The sequence below is a fragment of the Ornithorhynchus anatinus genome, chromosome 18 (assembly GCF_004115215.2).
Source record: "Ornithorhynchus anatinus isolate Pmale09 chromosome 18, mOrnAna1.pri.v4, whole genome shotgun sequence".
In the NCBI taxonomy this organism is placed as follows: Eukaryota; Metazoa; Chordata; class Mammalia; order Monotremata; family Ornithorhynchidae; genus Ornithorhynchus; species Ornithorhynchus anatinus.
The window spans coordinates 19,156,484-19,177,682 of record NC_041745.1 but is presented as its reverse complement, the minus strand read 5'-3'; the positions used below and the strand labels follow the sequence as shown (position 1 = coordinate 19,177,682).

The window sequence follows — 21,199 nt, the reverse complement described above, 5'->3', positions numbered from 1 at the left end:
ATGTGCTTTTTATTGCTCCTCATACCCACCACACACTGGAAATCTACAGTAAGATTCTACCACATTAAGTTGTTTGAATGCATTTAGAAATAACGAAAGAGTTTCTGGATTCTCCAATACTTGCACTTTTCATTATGTTGCTACAAGGCAAACTTTATGGTGATGCAAGTATCCGGTAGTGTGGCTGCCAAAGCAGTAGAGTGGTTAAAGGACACTTCAATCAGTGGTATTTACTGAGTGCTTACTGTGTGCAGAGCACTACACTAAGTGCTTGGGAAAATAAAATGCAACACTGTTGGCAGATGCAATCCCTGCCCTCAAGGAGTTTACAATCTACAGGGGAAGTCAGACCTTAAAAACGATTAGGGACAGGGGAAATAGCAGAGCGTAAGATTATTAAAAGGATTGTGGGGATCAGATGAGCATTAGAGTGCTAAAGGGGTACATAGCCGAGTTCATAATCAATGCAGAGGGGAGAGCAGATAGGGCAAATAAAGGGCTTAATCTGCAAAGGCTTCTTGGAGATGTGATCTTAAGAGGGTTTTTGAAGGTTGGGAAGAGCGGCGGACTGCCAGACACCAAGGGGGAAGGGGTTTCAGGCCCAAAGGAGAATGTGGGCGAGGATAGGTGAAGGGATAGACGAGATCGAGGTTACCGAGAATAGGTGTCACGGGAGTGCTGTGAGCAGGATGGGTTGTAGTAGGAGATAAGCGAGGTCAGGAAGGAAGGAGAGAGCTGGCTAAAGCTGATGGTGAGGAGCTTCTGTTTAATGCTGAAGTGGCTGGGCAATCTTGCAGGCTTTTGAGGGGGAGATATGGACTAAAAGGTTTTTCAGAAAAATGATCCAGGCAACGGAGTGAAGTACGGACTGGATTTGCCTCGCCATCCTTTATTCCTCTCTTTCCAAAAATTGTCAGATACTTTCTTTCAGGAACATTTAAGACAGTACTTTCTTAAAAGGAAATCCTGCCCAACACTTCAGAACACCACAGCAATACTCCATGGCCATAAAGAGAGCACATCTACAAAGGGCAAAACTGGCCTCCTCTTTCACTTTTCCATTATGGGTACCCTAGAAACTGGAGGAATAACTAGAATGCTAACTCTTCAGCCTATACCATCACCTCTTGTGCTCAACTTTACAGAAGACATAGACAGCAGTCTACAGAGTGGTCATATACAAGTAACAGACTTAGTGGATTTGCACATGGGCCATCTATGACATTCTGCCAGCCTTGTGATTACCATGTCCACCCCTCTGAAAGTGCCTGATAATACGTTTCTGCCATCCACACAGACCCTAAGGGACATTAGTGTATTCGAAAAAAAGGGCAACCCATCAACAAGACATTTGCTAAATGATATGGTCTCTCTTTAGTTGCCATGATGAATAATTCTTTTCAATGACTGACTACCAGTCGCAGTACTCAAAAAAGGGGCAAAAACACATTTGGCATTCCTGGAAAAGGTTCTCCTCCGACTGGTATTTAGAAAGTGAGTTGGAACTAAACACATGAATACTTGGGTCAATTTTGCAACAGTAGCTTAGTTTTTCAGTGAGGTTCAGTGCTGACATGTGCATTAAGACCACACTTCCTTTGATACCTAGGCTGGCCAAAAAACCCCAAGACTCGGTTTTTAAATTGTTAAATGGAAATAAAGGAGGACGGCTAAGAAAAGCAACTGAAAAGAGACAAACAGAGGGCAAAGTTTAACATCTTTAGGTCACTAACTCAATCCAGCCAACCTAGTAGTGAATCAGTCACTGACAATTTTTAATGATTTTTTTTTTTAGCACTTACTATGTACCACCCACTGTAGTAAGCACTGGGGTAGATCCAAGCTAATCAGGTTGGATTCAGTCCATGTCCCATATGGGGCTCACTGTCCTGTCTCTCCCCATTCCGGTCCATGCTTCACTCTGCTTCCATATCATTTCTCTACCAAAACATTCAGTCCGTGTTGCCCCACTCCTCAAGAACCTCCAAGGGTTGCCCATCCACTTCCCCATCAAACAGAAACTCCTTAGCATTGGCTTTAAATCACTCAATCACCTTGCCCCCTCTGACCTCACCTCACTGCTCCACCACAACCCAGCTCGCCCACTTCACTTTTCCAATGCCAACCTATTCGCTGCACTTCAACCTCACCACCAACCTCTCGCCCACGTCCTGCCTCTGGCTTGGAATGCCCTCTCTCTTCATATCCAACAATCACTCTCCCCATCTTCAAGGCCTCTTTAAAGGCACATCTCCTTCAAGAGACCTTCCCCAACTAAGCCCTCATTTCCCCTTTTCCCACTCCCTTCCAAGTCACCCTGATTTGCTCCCTTTATTCATCCCTCAGCCCCAGAGCACTTATAAATATAGCTGTAATTTATGTGTTTATAATAATGTCTGTCTCCCCCTCTAGACTGTAAACTCACTGTTGGCAGCAAATGTGTATACCGATACTGCTGTATTATACTCTCCCAAACGCTCAGTGCAGTGTTTTGCACACAGTAAGCACTAAATAACATTAATCAATCCCCATTTTACAGATGAGACACAGAGATGAGACACAGTGACTTGCCTAAGGTTACAGAGCAGACACGTGGCAGAGCTGGGATTAGAACTCAGGACCTTCTTACTCCCAGACTCGTGCTCTATCCACTAGGCCACACTACTCCAAAGAAAGAGAAAAGAGAAGAGACCCAGAATGAAGCTTTCAAATTTCATTCAGCTCTGATTTCCCGTTTTTCCATGGTGAAAGGAAAGGAAGGGTGGAAGGGGAAGAGAAGTGTGTGCTTGAGAGTGTAAGGCTGTGTCCCTTTGTTCTAATGTGAGGGAAACACAATTCAGCTAAAGAAAAATCAGACTCCCTCTCTATAACCTCCACTAGCCAGCCCAGCAGTCACCCTCTTCACCCTGCTGCTACTTTTTTTCACTCCACGATGAGGGCTGAGAGTGATAAGACTCCAGATGCTTTTTTTAAACAACTGATGTGTTCAGTCCAAGTAAAAGACGAACTTTCAAAAGAGTGCATTTTTGAAAAATGGCCCTACAATTGAGAGCTTTTACAAATTCAGACAGCCCTTCCAAAAAGAGATGTTATTGTATAAGGAGGAATTCACTGATACTGACCTTTTCCAGGGCTGAAACCTCTCACTAACTCTCAACTCACATTAAGGAAAAGGGTTTGAAAAACTACAAGTCCATTTCTTCCTGGATTTGGAGACACTCTTCCTTTTCTTTCCATGTCCAGTGTTATTTAACTCATGACATGGAAATGACAAAGCATCACTAGTGTTTTTCTGAGTCACTGCCATTTTTAGTTGAACCTTCTGTTCTTAACCCAGTGCTTGAAAAATTTATGGGTGGTTATGTCTTTCTGCATGAGCCATCTGGGCTGTTTTGACAAAGTCACTGTTTTCAATAAACTGAACAAATGATCACTGTACAGAACGTTAGTGCTCAACACTTACCAATTCTTCCTTTCTTGTGAATGTGGCCAGGCATGATGCCGATTTTGCATTCTCCAGGCTTAAGGAAAGTAAATTAGAAGCATATATTTTTTTAAAGGCTTTAAAAAAAAAAAAATCTCAGAACACTATAAACAGACGACCCGAAAACGTGTGGCTTAAATGTGTGGCTATGCACATGAAGAGACTGCTTTTTTAACTGACTTACATTGATAACTCCGGGGCAATTGGGACCAACTAGCCTTGTCTTGCTCTGTCGGGTCAGAGAGTGTTTCACTCGCACCATGTCCTGCTGTGGGATCCCTTCGGTAATGCACACAACTAGAGGCATTTCTGCTTCCACGGCTTCGTTGATTGCAGCAGCAGCAAACGGGGGAGGAACGTAGATTACAGACGCAGTGGCTCCTGTTTGTTCTTTGGCCTAAAACATTAACCACGATATTTTTACTAGAGACTGAGAAACATCATAAAACGCATTAAGTCCCCAAACCTCTGAGGCCACCAAATAACAAGGGCCTTCTTTCTCGTCACACCCAAGTTGCCATTAACCATCACCGCCTAGCAAAAGAGGTGCGGGGCTCAGTTTCTCTTATGTAGTAACTACACCTTATGCAGTAACTTTATGCTCCCTCACTGCCTGTGGTTTCCACTTGCAGAGATGGATAAGGCAACATTTCTTAAGGCAACACTGAGAAAGACAAGACTCCAGATGCTGTTTGAAACAATAGATGTTTTCAGTATGAGTAGAAGAGGAACTTTCAAGAGAGAGCATTTTTGAAAAATGACTCTATAATTCAGAGCTTTTACTAATTCAGACAACCCAAGCATTGGCTTGGTAAAATTTTTGACCACTTAGCAAAGCTTACCCTAAAATAACTGAAACAAATGTTTTAAAGACTCCAAATCAGTATTTTGCAGGGCGGTGGCCTTCAGAACACAATTCTAAAAAGTAACAGTGTAATTATATCAGTTAATTTGAGAAATATCTCAGGATCATCATGCAAAAAATTTTGAAAATGATCATGGCCTTTGCTGACTGTCCCAGATGGTACGGGAACAACAGCAGTCACACCTACACAATAAAACTGGTGATGCTTTCATGATCATTTCAATCACAGGAAAATTAAATGCAGAATATTTCAAGGTGTCTTTTAATAGAAGGCACGTTTTTCATTCCTTTCTTGGGCCAAGCATATATCATTCACTAAACTGGAAGCTCCTTTTGGGCAGAGACTGTGTATCCTAGTTCTTTTGTCCTCTCCCAAGTGCATAATTCATTCATTCAATAGTATTTATTGAGCGCTTACTATGTGCAGAGCACTGTACTAAGCGCTTGGGATGAACAAGTCGGCAACAGATAGAGACAGTCCCTGCCGTTTGACGGGCTTACAGTCTAATCGGGGGAGACGGACAGACAAGAACAATGGCACTAAACAGCGTCAAGGGGAAGAACATCTCGTAAAAACAATGGCAACTAAATAGAATCGAGGCGATGTACAATTCATTAACAAAATAAATAGGGTAACGAAAATATATACAGTTGGGCGGACGAGTACAGTGCTGTGGGGATGGGAAGGGAGAGGTGGAGGAGCAGAGGGAAAAGGGGAAAATGAGGCTTTAGCTGCGGAGAGGTAAAGGGGGGATGGCAGAGGGAGTAGAGGGGGAAGAGGAGCTCAGTCTGGGAACGCCTCTTGGAGGAGGTGATTTTTAAGTAAGGTTTTGAAGAGGGAAAGAGAATCAGTTTGGCGGAGGTGAGGAGGGAGGGCGTTCCAGGACCGCGGGAGGACGTGACCCAGGGGTCGAGGGCGGGATAGGCGAGACCGAGGGACGGCGAGGAGGTGGGCGGCAGAGGAGCGGAGCGTGCGGGGTGGGCGGTAGAAAGAGAGAAGGGAGGAGAGGTAGGAAGGGGCAAGGTGATGGAGAGCCTTGAAGCCTAGAGTGAGGAGTTTTTGTTTGGAGCGGAGGTCGATAGGCAACCACTGGAGTTGTTTAAGAAGGGGAGTGACAGGCCCATATCGTTTCTGCAGGAAGATGAGCCGGGCAGCGGAGTGAAGAATAGACCGGAGCGGGGCGAGAGAGGAGGAAGGGAGGTCAGAGAGAAGGCTGACACGGTAGTCTAGCCGGGATATAACGAGAGCCCGTAATAGTAAGGTAGCCGTTTGGGTGGAGAGGAAAGGGCGGATCTTGGCGATATTGTAGAGGTGAAACCGGCAGGTCTTGGTAACGGATAGGATGTGTGGGGTGAACGAGAGGGACGAGTCAAGGATGACACCGAGATTGCGGGCCTGCGGGACGGGAAGGATGGTCGTGCCATCCATGGTGATGGAGAAGTCTGGGAGCGGACCGGGCTTGGGAGGGAAGATGAGGAGCTCAGTCTTGCTCATGTTGAGTTTTAGGTGGCGGGCCGACATCCAGGTGGAGACGTCCCGGAGGCAGGAGGAGATGCGAGCCTGAAGGGAGGGGGAGAGGACAGGGGCGGAGATGTAGATCTGCGTGTCATCTGCGTAGAGATGGTAGTCAAAGCCGTGAGAGCGGATGAGTTCACCGAGGGAGTGAGTGTAAATGGAGAACAGAAGAGGGCCAAGAACTGACCCTTGAGGAACTCCAACAGTTAAAGGATGGGAGGGGGAGGAGGCTCCAGCGTAGGAGACCGAGAATGATCGGCCAGAGAGGTAAAAGGAGAACCAGGAGAGGACAGAGTCCGTGAAGCCAAGGTGAGATAAGGTATGGAGGAGGAGGGGATGGTCGACAGTGTCAAAGGCAGCAGAGAGGTCAAGGAGGATCAGAATGGAGTAGGAGCCATTGGATTTGGCAAGAAGGAGGTCATGGGTGACCTTAGAGAGAGCAGTCTCGGTAGAGTGGAGGGGACGGAAGCCAGATTGGAGGGGGTCTAGGAGAGAATGGGAGTTAAGGAATTCTAGGCATCGATTGTAGACGACTCGTTCTAAGATTTTGGAAAGGAAGGGTAGTAGGGAGATACGACGATAACTGGAGGGGGAAGTGGGGTCAAGAGCGGGTTTTTTTTAGGATGGGGGAGACGTGGGCGTGTTTGAAGGCAGAGGGGAAGGAGCCCTTGGAGATTGAGTGGTTAAAAATAGAAGTTAAGGAAGGGAGGAGGGCAGGGGCGATGGTTTTAAGAAGGTGAGAGGGAATGGGGTCCGAGGCGCAGGTGGAGGGGGTGGCACTTGCGAGGAGGGAGGAGATCTCCTCTGAGGATACTGCAGGGAAGGATGGGAAAGTAGGGGAGGGGGTTGTTGGGGGGGAGGGGAGAGGCGGAGGGGTGACTTTGGGGAGCTCAGACCTGATCGTGTTGATTTTCGTGAGGAAATAGGTGGCCAGATCATTAGGGGTGAGAGATGGGGGAGGGGGAGGAACAGGGGGCCTAAGGAGAGAGTTAAAGGTCCGGAACAATCGGCGGGGGTGACGGGCATGGGTGTCGATGAGGGAGGAGAAGAAGCTTTGCCTGGCGGAGGAGAGGGCAGAGTTAAGGCAGGAAAGGATAAATTTGAAGTGTGTGAGGTCGGCTTGGTGCTTGGACTTTCGCCAGCAGCGCTCAGCAGCTCGAGCATAGGAGCGTAGGAGGCGGACGGAGGAGGTGATCCAGGACTGTGGGTTAGTGGAGCGAGAGCGGCGGAGGGAAAGGGGGGCGAGAGAGTCGAGATGAGTAGAGAGGGTGGAGTTGAGAGCGGAGACCCGCTCGTCGAGAGTGGGAAGAGAGGACAGGGCGGCAAGGTGAGGAGAGATGCTATTGGAAAGACGGATGGGATCGAGAGAGCGGAGGTCTCTGTGGGGCAGTAGCGAAGATTTGCAGGGGGAGGGAGTGTGAGAGATGAGGCAGGTGAGAAGGTTATGGTCAGAGAGAGGCATTTCAGAGTTGGTGAGTGAGGAGATAGTGCAGCAGTAGGAGATGACGAGATCGAGGGTGTGACCGAGTCGGTGAGTGGGCGCGGTATGGTGGAGGAGGAGGTCGGCAGAGTCGAGGAGGGATAGCAGGCGGGCGGCAGAGGAGTCGTCGGGTACATCCGTATGGATGTTGAAGTCTCCAAGGATCAGAGTGGGCAGAGAGAAGGAGAGGAGGAAGGTGAGAAAGGGGTCAAGGTGGTTGAAGAAGTCGGAGGTGGGACCGGGAGGGCGGCAGATGACGGCGACAAGTAACTGGAGTGGGTGGTAGAGGCGAATGATATGGGCTTCGAAGGAGGGGAAGGAGAGGGAGGGGGGAGGAGGGATAGTGCGGAAGTGGCATCGGGGCGAGAGGAGGAAGCCGACGCCTCCTCCCTTACCGGGGATAAGACACAGCTCTGCATGCCATGGGCTTTCAGAAGATGCTATTAACTAATTAATCAATTGAGAAGTAGCTTGGCCTGGGGATAGAGCACGAGCCTGGGAGTCAGAAGGCTCTGGGTTCCAATCGTGTGACCTTGGGCAAGTCACTTCACTGGGCCTCAGTTATCTCATCTGTAAAATGGTGATGAAGACTGTGACCTCTTTGGAGGACAGGGACTGCGTCCACCGGATTTGCTTATATCCATCCCAGCGGTTAGTATAGTGCCCGGCACATTGTAAGTGCTTAAATACCATAGTAATAATAACTGTCATTATTATTATTAGTCTACAAAATTTGTATGTGAGAGAAACAAGTTTTTCTTAACATGAAATTAGTCATACACTGAGCTTGTTGATATTATTTTATGTGATTTCCAGTAGGGCTCTTCTGTATATCAAAACCAGGCAGATCATCCCTAGAAGGAGTTCGGGGGTGGAGAAGAATGAGACCGTCAACTCGGCGTGGGCAGAGTGTGTCTTATACTGTACGCTCCCAAGCGCTCAGTACAGTGCTCTGTATAGTGTAAGTGCTCAATAAATATGATTGACTGATGAAAAAAATAAGAAAGCTAGAGATTGTTATATTGGAAAAGTTTGATGATTCTGAAAGGAGCTGCCCCAGAAAAAACACTTTGGACTACTGTCTCCATCAGACAGCCTTTCCTGCTCTTCAGAGTGCTATCCTGAATCATAATCACCCTGAAAAGAATGCTGCTTATTCAACTCTCAGTTGTGCAGAGGGCACAGGCTGGCAATACACACCACAAGAAGCAGAAGGCATACAAAACACATACTTTTATTAGGTACTTTTAGGGCAGAAATGATATTCTGAACCCATACCCTTGGTCATGGACTTTTCCCAACTAGTATTTCTCTCCCTAAGTAAATAACGACGGGCTCACTTCCTCCTCCCTCTAGTCCCCGACCAGGCCCAACATCTATGGATTACCTCCTTCACAGTATTGAACACAGGGAGACCCAGGTGGGTCTTGCCTCCCTTCCCTGGAGAAGTTCCTCCAACTAAATTGGTTCCATAGTCCAACGCCTGCTGGCTGTGAAAGGTGCCCTGGAAAAAAAAAAGCACAAAAAAACTTGAGAAAAAGCCAACTCAAAAGACTAAACAGACCCTGCATGCTAAATCTATTCTTATTCATTCTCACAGAGGAACATACAAACCGGGAAAATCTATATCTGTTCCTAAATGAGGAACGGTCTGAGAGAAATAACAGCTCCCAAGAAGGTACAAGGGGAGAGAATGAGCAGGTTAGGACAGACTGACAGGCTGAACAGGACAGCAGTTTAAGACTTACTAGATCTAGACTGTAAGCTCCTCATAAGGCCGGGAAAGTATCCGCTAATTCTGTTGTATTGCACTTTCTCGACCACTTAATACGGTGCTCTGCATATAGTCGGTGCTCAGTACCATTTACTGATAGGTAGAGAAAGTCAAGAGGATTCATTCAATTCAGTAGTATTTACTGAGCACTTACTATGTGCAGAGCACTGTACTAAACCCTTGGAACATACAAGTCGGCAACAGATAGAGACAGTCCCTACCCTTTGACAGGCTTACAGTCTAATCGGGGGAGACAGGCAGACATGAACAATGGCAATACAGTCAAGGGGAAGAACATCTCATAAAAACAATGGCAAATGAATAGAATCAGGGTGATATACATCTCATTACACAAAATAAACAAAATAAATAGGGTGATGAAGATATATACAGTTGGCCAGACGAGTACAGTGCTGAGGGGGTGGGACGGGAGAGGGGGAGGAGGAGAGGGAAAGGGGGGAGAAGAGGGTTTAGCTGCGGAGAGGTGAAGGGGGAGGAGGGAGCAGAGGGGAAAAAAAGGGGGGAGCTCAGTCTGGGAAGGCCTCTTGGAGAAGGTGAGCTTTAAGTAGGGATTTGAAGAGGGGAAGAGAATTAGATTGTCGGAGGTGAGGAGGGAGGGCATTCCAGGACCGTGGGAGGATGTGGACCAGGGGTCGACGGCGGGATAGGCGAGACTGAGGGACGGTGAGGAGGTGGGCGGCAGAGGAGCAGAGCATGTGGGGTGAGCAGTAGAAAGAGAGAAGGGAGGAGAGGTAGGAGGGGGCAAGGTGATGGAGAGCCTTGAAGCCTAGAGTGAGGAGTTTTTGTTTGGAGCAGAGGTTGACAGGCAACCACTGGAGGTGTTTAAGAAGGGGAGTGACATGCCCAGAACGTTTCTGCAGGAAGATGAGCCGGGCAGCGGAGTGAAAAATAGACTGGAGCGGGGCGAGGGAGGAGGAAGGGAGATCAGAGAGAAGGCTGACACAGTAGTCTAGCCGGGATATAACAAGAGCCTGTAGCAGTAAGGTAGCCGTTTGGGTGGAGAGGAAAGGGTGGATCTTGGCGATATTGTAAAGGTGAGACTGGCAGGTCTCGGTAACGGATCGGATGTGTGGGGTGAACGAGAAAGACGAGTCAAAGATGACACCAAGGTTGCGGGCCTGAGAGACGGGAAGGATGGTCATACCATCCAGGATGATAGGGAAGTCTGGGAGAGGACCGGGCTTGGGAGGGAAGATGAGGAGCTCATTCTTGCTCATGTTGAGTTTTAGGTGGCGGGCAGACATACAGGTGGAGACGTCCTGGAGGCAGGAGGAGATGCGAGCCTGAAGGGAGGGGGAGAGGATAGGGGCAGAGATGTCGATCTGCGTGCCATCTGCGTAGAGATGGTAGAGCGAATGAGTTCACCAAGGGAGTGAGTGTAAATGGAGAACAGAAGAAGGCCAAGAACTGACCCTTGAGGAACTCCAACAGTTAAAGGATGGGAGGGGGAGGAGGCGCCTGCGAAGGAGACCGAGGAGACCGAGAAGGAGAGGAGACCGAGAATGACCGTCCAGAGAGATAAGAGGAGAACCAGGAGAGGACAGAGTCGTTAAGCCAAGGTGAGATAAGGTGTGGAGGAGGAGGGGATGGTCGACAGTGTCAAGGAAGCTGAGAGGTCAAGGAGGATTAGAATGGAGTAGGAGCCATTGGATTTGGCAAGAAGGAGGTCATGGGTGATCTTAGAGAGAGCAGTCTTGGTAGAGTGGAGGGGACGGAAGCCAGATTGGAGGGGGTCTAGGAGAGAATGGGAGTTAAGGAATTCTAAGCAGCGAGTGTAGATGACTCGTTCTAGGATTTTGGAAAGGAAGGGTAGTAGGGAGATAGGGCGATAACTGGAAGGGGAAGTGGGGTCGAGAGAGGGTTTTTTTAGGATGGGGAGACATGGGCATGTTTGAAGGCAGAGGGGAAGGAGCCATTGGAGATTGAGCAGTTAAAGATAGAAGTTAAGGAGGGGAGGAGGGCAGGGGCAATGGTTTTTATAAGGTGAGCGGGAATGGGGTCCAAGGCACAGGTGGAGGGGGTGGCACTTGCGAGGAGGGAGGAGGAGGATGATTTGCTAGCATCCTATATACTGGAAAAAAACAGTCTTTGCCCGGTTGTGATCTTTGTTGGTCTGGTTTGGATTTACTTCTCCCAGAATCATAAAATGGATGTTTGAAGTACTAAGAAAACAGATATGGTTTCAGATTCAATCACTAATAGTTGTAGAAATTGAATGCAAAATTATTTTGGCACATTATAAGCAAGCTAAAGAGCTGTTTACTTAAGCAAAAAGGCTATAGACCATCTTCCATTTTAAGATACTTCATAATTTTCTGTAGTACAACTCAAATAGCAATATTCTCTTGTCTACTAAAATCCTCTAAGCCAAGAGTATGCATCTAAGCAACTGAACCAAGGTCTTGGAGGGAACGGAGGGGAAGCTAGGCATGTGAACAAGTACACGGGAGCAGCCTGCTGAGTGGTCTAAAGAAGTTGAGGGAGGAGGAAAAGGTAGAGAGGGCTGAAAATGAGCAAGAGGGACGGGGGATGGGGATTGTCGAGACACATATCTGGTAACCTATCTCTGTCACCAGTAACTGAATTTCCTGGAAGTTTTTCAAGCACCAGTATTACCACTGGGAAAAGTCGTTTTGTGGGGTTTTTTTGTCCTCCATCACCCAATGCACAGTTTCAAGAACAGGCTCATATTTTACAATCCTTCAAAATATTTCAGCAGCTCATAATAAAGAGATTTATAACATGAATGCTGACAGCCACCACTGATTTTCCTGGCTCCATCAGACAAATTCAATTTTTGTTCATTCAAAAGTGTAGCAATGAGTGAATAAGAAAAGAGTGAAAAGAACATGGGCCTGGGAATCAGAGACCTGAGATTCGAACCCAGGGTTCTAATCCCAACTCTGCCACTTGTCTACAGTGAGACCTTGAGCAAGTCACTTCCCTTCTCTCTGTGCCTGAGTTACCTCATTTGTAAAATGGGGATTAAGATCGTGAGCCTTATGTGGGACAGGGACTGTGTCCAACATGATTATCTTGTATCTATCCCATCATTCACTACAGTGCCTAGCACACGGTAAGCGCTTAACAAATACAATTATTCCCTCCAGACTATAGCTTGTGGGCAGGGAACATGTCTACCAACTCTGTTATACTGTACTCTCCAAACTACTTAATACAGTGCTCTGCACAGAGTAAGCGCTCAATAAATGGCTAATGAATTTAAAAGAGTTAATGAACTGAGGTGAAATAAATACCCAGCGCTGGGGGGGTTACAAAGTATTTGAGTTGGAACAGTCCATATCTCACACAGGGCTCACGGTCTTAATCCCCATTTTACTGATCAGGTAACTGAGGCACAGAGAATTTAGGTGACAGGGCTGACACTATGGCAGAGCTGGGATTAGAATCCAGGTCCTGTGACTCAGGCCCTGTTCTTTCCACTAGGCCATGCTCCTTCTCCAAAATATATTTGGGGAACTGCATTTCAAAAATCAGTTGTAGAAAAATCCTTCCTCCCGCACCCATCCTCTAGCAACAAAGCACCTGCCGGAAATCTCTACCCTCCAGACCGTAACCCTTTGGTGGGCAGGATACATGCCTACAGACTCAGCTGTACATTCCCAAGTGCTTAATAAAGTGCTCTGCGCACAGAAAGCGCTCTATAAATCCCGCTAACTGATCACTGTGGTTTGTGACTCTGGGTAACTAGGCCCAGAATCTACTATTACCACTGTACACAGAAGGAGCGTGACTCAGTGGAAAGAGCACAGGTTTGGGAGACAGAGGATGTGGGTTCTAAACCCGGCTCCACCACGTGTCTGCTGTGTGACCTTGGGCAAGCCACTTAATTTCTCTGCGCCTGTTACCTCATCTGTAAAATGGGGATTAAGGCTGTGAGCCCCAAGTGGGACAGGCTGATCACCTTGTATCTGCCCCAGCGCTTAGAACAGTGCTCGGCACATAGTAAGCGCTTAACAAATACCATAATCATCATCATCATCATCATCATTAGAGTCTGGAACTAGGTTCTGTTTCATTTAAGTGGGCTCACTGTAAATTTATTTTATGTTTCGCAATCATAATACCAACTATTCAAATCTTAGAAAGAAACTTTTTTTGGCACACCACACACATTCTTGTTGCCATTCACTGAAAGAAGTAGTTTCTTGTACAAGAACTCTCAAAAGTTAAATAACTTGGGATGATTACAAGTTACTAAATTTCAGCCTAAAGATAAAACTGGAAAGGGATCACATGGACTATGGCATTGCCTGAGTCTGAGGTCCTTCTCTCAGCCTGTCACAAATGTTAATAAATACGACTGAATGACTGCTAAGGGAAAGGAGACCATAAAGCATGTATTAATACCAGGGTTTAAGCCCGAATAGTTGATTACTGTACATTACAAGAATGAGTTACTTAGGCATACCTGTTTGCCAGTGAAACCTTGGCAAATGACCTTTGTGGTTTTATTGACGTAGAGGTTATTCCGTGAGGCTGTATAGGAACAGTGCCGAATTCCATTCTGTTGCACTGAAAAATGCAAAAGATAATTACATATATTATACCATTTTCTGACCGACCCACATCAAATGTCCCAACGGTCCACACATGAAAACCCAAGACTTCGCAAACATTAAGGCCCTCCTGTGATCTTTCCCTTCACAACCTCAACTGCTAAGTGAGAGTCTTCAGGAGAAAGGGACAAGAGGTAGCCAATTCACTCCACTAGGGTTGTCTCCCTAACTGAATACTACCACCTTGAATTCACATCGCACATTCAACAAGTTGGAAAAGTGTTTTTAAATAATGAGCGCCTCCAAGGCACCACTGTGAACATGAGGCTCGGAAAGTCCTGGCCAAACTAACAGAATCACAACACAGCTCCGAAACCAAAACAACTGTGGGTTTAAATGATCCCTTGAAATCACACTTTCAGAATTTTAAAACATTCCTCACACTATCTTTAAAGCTACCCCCACAGTGACCATTTCTCTCCTTCTCCCCATTTCTTCTTCCAAAACTGACAGCCTATATCCACCTCACACCTGGATCAAAGCAGTCAGAGCGTGTTAGCTGGAGAAAATATCCAGAGGCAAACACAGAAACACAGTGAGACAGTATATTCCTGACCAATCCTTCCTTCCTGTAAGACATGCTGCACTAAAACTTTGCAACGTCCTGCAATGTTTCCTCTCTAGTACCAGAAAAAGACTTACAAGTTTTTATGTCACTTCATGTTTAAAAGAGGGTGACTGTAAGGATCAACAGCCAGGAAACTTGGGGTCAATCTCAATTCTCGGCATAAAACTTCAAGTCGTACTCAGAAAAAAAAAAAAAAAAGCCTCCAACAGCAGTGTTACAAAAATTAAACTCCCGGGACAAGATCAAGGGACGGAGTAAATAGTATCTGTTACTACACAGATACTAACGGTATCTATGATTAGCCTTGCCATGTTGCCCCAAGTTCATTCATTCATTCAATAGTATTTATTGAGCGCTTACTATGTGCAGAGCACTGTACTAAGCGCTTGGGATGAACAAGTCGGCAACAGATAGAGACAGTCCCTGCCGTTTGACGGGCTTACAGTCTAATCGGGGGAGAGGGACAGACAAGAACAATGGCACTAAACAGCGTCAAGGGGAAGAACATCTCGTAAAAACAATGGCAACTAAATAGAATCAAGGCGATGTACAAGTTCCCTGTTCCAACATTCCAACAACTGTTCCTGTTCCAACAACTGTCCCAAGTTCCCTGCTCAACATTCTGGAGCCTAATCAACACCCCTGGTTACTCCAGAGGGCCCCCCAAATTTCAATGCGGTCAAACTCCATACTGACCTTTGAATTTGTTTGGCTTTCATTAACTCCTCTCAAAAGTGATTTCCCAACTGTTAAAGAGTGCAAAGGTAAAGACCTTCCTTCCTAACAGAGTTGGTGCTTATGTTTTCCTGGATAAAGGCAAATAGAAAATTTATAAAACGCAGATATATAATCTTTAGACTATGAGGTTTAGGACTTGATGTTGTGTTTCTCTGGGAATTCCCTTCGGCACCCAGTAGAGTGCACCATTGCATTAAAAAAAAACCCAAATAAACCCACAAAATGAGGAAATGTGCTACCTATAAGGCAACTGGGTCAGAACATAAATATTCTCATTCACTACCACCTCAAATTCCACCCTCGACACACACACAAAAACTGGGGTTTGCTATTCTGGATGAGCACAGGCCCAATTTCGTTGAACATCTGAGCTGGCTTCGGTTCCAACGTCGAGTGAGTTTGGACAGAAAGACACTCCCTTAAATTGTACCTTAAATTGTAATCCGAAATAGGTACAGCTATAGATTACCCTACACAACTCCACAGTCTCACCTGTTATTTTACACTATATGTTTGTATTGGGTAGCTAGCCTGATATTCCATGAGGCCCCTTTTTAAAACTGGGAAAGTGGAGCAAAGGACAGAGCCAGTTGTTTGTTCCCCGATGAAGAGAGACGTGGGAAAGAACTTAACTCTGGTCTCTCGAAATACCAGGAAAGGGGGCTCACACCACAGGTCCATAAATGCCGCAGCAGGATCATTAAGGGTTGACCTGGAAGAGACTTCCCTTCCCTCTAAAATCAGAATCGAATCAGGTGGTAGCCATCCCCTCTAAGAGTGGTCTGGGGCCGGTCCCACCAGGGAGCAAGCACATGCCCCGACTGACCACTCACTGAAATTTTCAGCCCAGCAACTAAAAATCTCCACCTCTCCCGACAAGGGTATTTGTGAAGCGCTTACTATGTGCCGAGCACTGTTCTAAGCGCTGGGGGTAGACACAGGGGAATCAGGTTGTCCCACGTGGGGCTCACAGTCTTCATCTCCATTTTACAGATGAGATAACTGAGGCACCGAGAAGTGAAGTGACTTGCCCACAGTCACACAGCTGACGAGTGGCAGAGCCGGGATTCGAACCCATGACCTCTGACTCCAAAGCCCGTGCTCTTTCCACTGAGCCACCTAGAGTCCTGACCTCTCTCTCGAAGCGGCAGGAGGCAGGCACGGAATCGTGGCCAGAGCACGGGCCCTGGAATTAGAAGGCCCTACTTCTAATCCCAGCTCCTCTACACGCCTCCTGGGTGACCGTGGGCAAGTCATTTCACCGGGCCTCGGGCCTCGGTTATCTCGTCTGTAAAACGGAGGTACAAGTGTGAAGCCCCTAGAGGGATGGGGACTGGGTCCAACCTGACTAGTGTCTATCGACCCCAGTGCTTAGAACAGTGCTTGGCACTGAGTAAACGCTTAGCAGGTGCCATTATTATTATTATTATTAGATTTAAAATTTAGGGCTGCAGACCCAATCGACCCACCCAACACGGTGGCCTGGAAGCCCTGGCCAACCGGAGCGAGCAGGAGAGATGGTGGGGTGGGAATGAGGCCCCCTCCACCCCATGCGCTCAGACACGCGTGCAGAATGTCGGTACACACAAAACACGCCGGCCTAGGGGAAAGAGCAAGGCCTGGGAGGGAAAAGGACCTGGGTTCTGATCCCAGCTCTGCCACTTGTCCGCTGCGTGAACTCGGGTAAGTCACTTCACTTCTTTGTGCCTCAGTTACCTTGTTTGTAAAATGGGGATTGACCGCACTTACGTAAACATCTGCAATTTATTTATATTAGCACCTGAATGCCCCTCTAGACTCTAAGCTCCCTATGGGAAGGGATTGTGTCTGTTTACTGTTACAGTGTACTCTACCGAGCTTTTTTTTTTTTTTGGTATTTATTAAGCGCTTACTACATGCAGAGCACTGTTCTAAGCACTGGGGTAAATACAGGGTAATCAGGTTGTCCCACTTGGGGCTCAGTCTTAATCCCCATTTTACATATGAGGTAACTGAAGCACAGAGAGTTAAGTGACTTGCCCACAGTCACACAGCTGACAAGTGGCAGAGCCAGGATTCGAACCCATGACCTGACTCCCAAGCCCGGGCTCTTTCCACTGAGCCACGCTGCTTCTCTTGTACGTACACCAGTGTTTAGGACAGCGACTGCTGCGTAGTAAGCACTTAACGAATAGCATAAAATAAAATAAAAGATAGAAACGGCACCGACACGAAGTCAACGTGCAATGGCGTCAACCGCACTCGGCTCCCGGGGGTGAGGCTTGGTGGTGGGGAGGACGCAGGCCCCGATCTGGGTACTAAGCGGGTGGGGGGGCGGCCCACACATATACACCACACACACACACCCTAACACCCCTGGTCCATGTTACATGGGGGGGCGCACACCCACACATTCATTCAATCGTATTTACTGAGCACTTACTGTGTGCAGAGCACTGTACTAAGCGCTTGGAAAGTACAATTCAGCAACAGAGAGAGAGACAATCTCTGCCCACGATGAGCTCACAGTCTAAAATGGGGGAGACAGACAACAAAACAAGTAGAGAGGCATCCACGGCATCAATATAAGCAGAATTACATATATATATGTGTGTATATATATGTTTAGACTGTGAGCCCGCTGCTGGGTAGAGACTGTCTCTATCTGTTGTCGAATTGTACATTCCAAGTGCTTAGTCCAGTGTTCTGCACATAGTAAGCTCTCAATAAATATGATTGAACGAATATATATACATATGCCAAAACAAGAGGCACGCACACATACATATACATTTATATATAATAAATATATAGTATGTATATTTTAAATATAATATATATGTTATATATAATTATATTTGTGCATTTGTTTGTATATATAAATATATACAGATATATTTATACATATTTATATATATATATATAAATCTGGAGTGTGGCTGCCAGAAGCCTCCCTCGAAGAAACCGGGTACAGAGAGAAGGAGGACTAGCATGGCTCAAGAGCCCGGGCTTAGGAGTCTGCGGTCATGGGTTCTAATCTCAGCACCTGTCAGCTGTGTGACCCCTGGGCAAGTCACTTCACTTCTCGGTGCCTCAGTTCCCTCATCTGGAAAACAGGGTTGAAGACTGTGCGCCTCACAGGGGACAACCTGATGGCCTATGTATGTATCTGCCCCCAGCGCTTAGAACAGTGCTTGGCACAGAGTAAGCACTTAACAAACACCAACATTATTATCGGGAAGCAGCGTGGACCAGTTGAAAGAGCCTGGGCTTGGGAGTCAGCGGTCGTGGGTTCTAATCCCAGCTCCGCCTCTCGTCAGCCGTGTGGCTTTGGATATGTCACTTCACTTCTCTGGGCCTCAGTTACCTCATGTGTAAAATGCAGCGTGGCACAGTGGCAAGAGCTGGGGTTTAGGAGTCAGAGGTCACGGGTTCTAATCCTGCCCCCGCCACCTGCCAGCTGTGTGACTTTGGGCAAGTCACTTCACTTCTCGGTGCCTCAGTTCCCTCATCTGCAAAATGGGGATTCAGACCGTGCGCCTCACATGGACCAACCCCATGACCGTGTATCTCCCCCCGCGCTTAGAACAGTGCTCGGGACATAGTAAGCGCTTAACAAAAACCAACATTATTATGAAAATGGGGATGAGGACTGTGAGCCCCATGGGGGACAAACTGATCACCTTGTATTCCCCCCCCACCCTAGCGCTTAGAACAGTGTTTGGCACATTCTAAGTGCTTAAGAAAAACCAACATTATTATAATTATTATTATTAAAATGGGGATGAAAACTGTGAGCCCTAGGGGGGGGCAACCTGATCGCCTTGTATTTCCTGCCCCAGCGCTTAGAACAGTGCTTGGCACATAGTAAGCTCTTAACAAAAACCAACATTATTATTATTTACTAAAATGGGGACGAAGACTGAGCCCCACGGGGGACAACCTGATCACCTTGTATTCCCCCCCACCCCTGTGCTTAGAACAGTGTTTAGCACATAGTAAGTGCTTAAGAAAAACCAACATTATTATTATTATTATTATTACAGTGAGGATGAAGACTGTGAGCCCCACGGGGGATAACCTGATCACCTTGCATCTACCCCAGCGCTTAGAACAGTGCTTGGCACATAGGAAGCGCTTAATAAAAGCTGTCATCATTATTCTTATTATTATTATGAAAGAAGGAAGAGGCAGGGAGGACGGACGGAAAGGCGGGCGGGGGAGCGCGGCCGCCCCGATCAACGTTTCCCCCCGCCCCCCCGGGGCCGGGGTCCAGATAATAATACTACTAATAATGACGGCATTGGTTAAGAGCTTACTGTGTGCCAAGCACTGTTCTAAGCGCTGGGGGATACAAGGTGATCAGGCGTTCCCACATGGGGCTCTCAATCTTCATCCCCATTTTCCAGATGAGGCCGCTGAGGCCCAGACAAGTGAAGTGACCTGTCCAAAGTCACCCAGCTGACAAGCGGCGGAGCCGGGATTCGAACCCACGACCTCTGACTCCCAAGCCCGGGCCACGCTGCTTCTCGGAGGGAAGTTGCGGCCCCCAAAGCCAAGCCGGGCCGGGCCGGCCCGAACCCGTCCGAACCGACCCGAACCCGTCCGACCCGACTCGAACTGACCCGACCCGACCCGAACCTGTCCGAACCGACCCGACCCGACCCGAACCTGTCCGAACCGACCCGAACTGGCCCGAACCCGTCCGAGGGGCGGGAGGGGAGCGGGGGAGGGGGGTGCTCGGGCCGCGGGGCCCAAAGCGGCCTAGCGGGGAGACGGCGCCGAGCGAGGAGCCTGGGCTCGGAGGTCCCGGGCGGAGGGCGGCGGGCAGGGCCGGCGGCTACTCACGAAGGAAAGGGCGAGCCAGGAGGCGGGCGCCGGCGAGGCTACTGCTGCCCAGGGACATGGCGGCGTCGGCTGAAGCGACGACTGAGACGTCGTCGTCTGTCGCTCGGTCGGGTCATTCCCCAATGACACGGGGTCCACCGCCCCGAGGCGGGGGGAGGAGGGTGGCCGAACCACATGCCTGATGGAAAGGCGCCTCAGAGGAGCCTCGCCCCGGCCTCCGAACCCGCGGTGGAGGACAGCCATCTTCCCTAGGCGTCGTTCCTCCAGCTTCCCAAACGAATGCGCGCCTCCATCCTCACCGACGAGGGCCGACTGCCGGCTGACTCCTGCGGGCAGTGGAAGGGGCAGCCCGGAGGGAGGGCGGAAGGGGCCCCGTGGGGCGGCCCTGGGGATTCTGGGAATTGTAGTTTTCGGCTGCCGATGCCAAGGTGGGGGGAGGGAGGGGGGGGCGGGGGCGGAGTTGCCAGGCAGATTCCTGCTGCTCCAGCCGCTGCCCGTCACCTTGGGCTTGCACCTTCTCCTGCTCCCGGCCCGGGAGCCCTCTGCCCTCTGCCCTCTGCCCCCCCGGGATTTGTAAAGACCGGTCCTTTGCCCTGCCCGCTCCAAGGCATCATTGCAGCGCTGCGTGAGAAGCAGAGTGGCTCCGCGGCAAGAGCCCGGGCTTGGGAGGCGCAGGTGGTGGGTTCGAATCCCACCTCCGCCACGTGTCAGCTGCGTGACTGTGGGCAAGTCACTTCACTTCTCCGTGCCCTCATCTGTAAAATGGGGATTAAGACTGTGAGCCTCACGTGGGACAACCTCATCACCCTCTATAATAATAATGTTGGTATTTATTAAGCGCTTACTATGTGCCGAACACTGTTCTAAGCGCTGGGGTAGACACAGGGGAATCGGGTTGTCCCACGTGGGGCTCACAGTCTTAATCCCCATTTTACAGATGAGGGAACTGAGGCACAGAGAAGTTAAGTGACTTGCCCACAGTCACACAGCCGACAAGTGGCAGAGCTGGGATTCGAACTCATGAGCCCTGCCTCCAAAGCCCGTGCTCTTTCCCCTGAGCCACGCTGCTTCTCTATAATAATAATGTTGGTGTTTGTTAAGCGCTTACTCTGTGCCGAGCACTGTTCTAAGCGCTGGGGGAGATACAGGGGAATCAGGTTGTTCCACTTGAGGCTCACAGTCTTAGTCCCCCCCACCCCCCCACCCCCCCAGCGCTTAGAACGGTGCTCTGCACAGAGTAAGCGCTTAACAAATACCATTATTATTATTATCATTATTTGGCATCATATCATGTCCCCTCGAGACTACCGCATCCCTGCCCTCCCCCACCCCCCATAATAATAATA

At 48.4% G+C, this 21,199-nt stretch overlaps 1 protein-coding gene across 1 annotated transcript in view; it reads right to left on the bottom strand.

The window, feature by feature from the left end:
- Positions 1 to 19,964, bottom strand: part of SUCLG1 (succinate-CoA ligase GDP/ADP-forming subunit alpha) — a 32,693-nt gene extending 12,729 nt beyond the window's left edge. Inside the window, exons 1-5 of the mRNA XM_029046480.2 lie at positions 19,854 to 19,964; positions 13,573 to 13,676; positions 8,733 to 8,849; positions 3,669 to 3,881; positions 3,464 to 3,521 (exon numbers count right to left, since the gene is read on the bottom strand). Of these exons, the coding sequence (XP_028902313.1) occupies positions 3,464 to 3,521; positions 3,669 to 3,881; positions 8,733 to 8,849; positions 13,573 to 13,676; positions 19,854 to 19,911 (550 nt within the window). The 5' untranslated portion in view covers positions 19,912 to 19,964. The remainder of the gene's footprint in view (positions 1 to 3,463; positions 3,522 to 3,668; positions 3,882 to 8,732; positions 8,850 to 13,572; positions 13,677 to 19,853) is intronic.
- Positions 19,965 to 21,199: the final 1,235 nt, after the last annotated feature.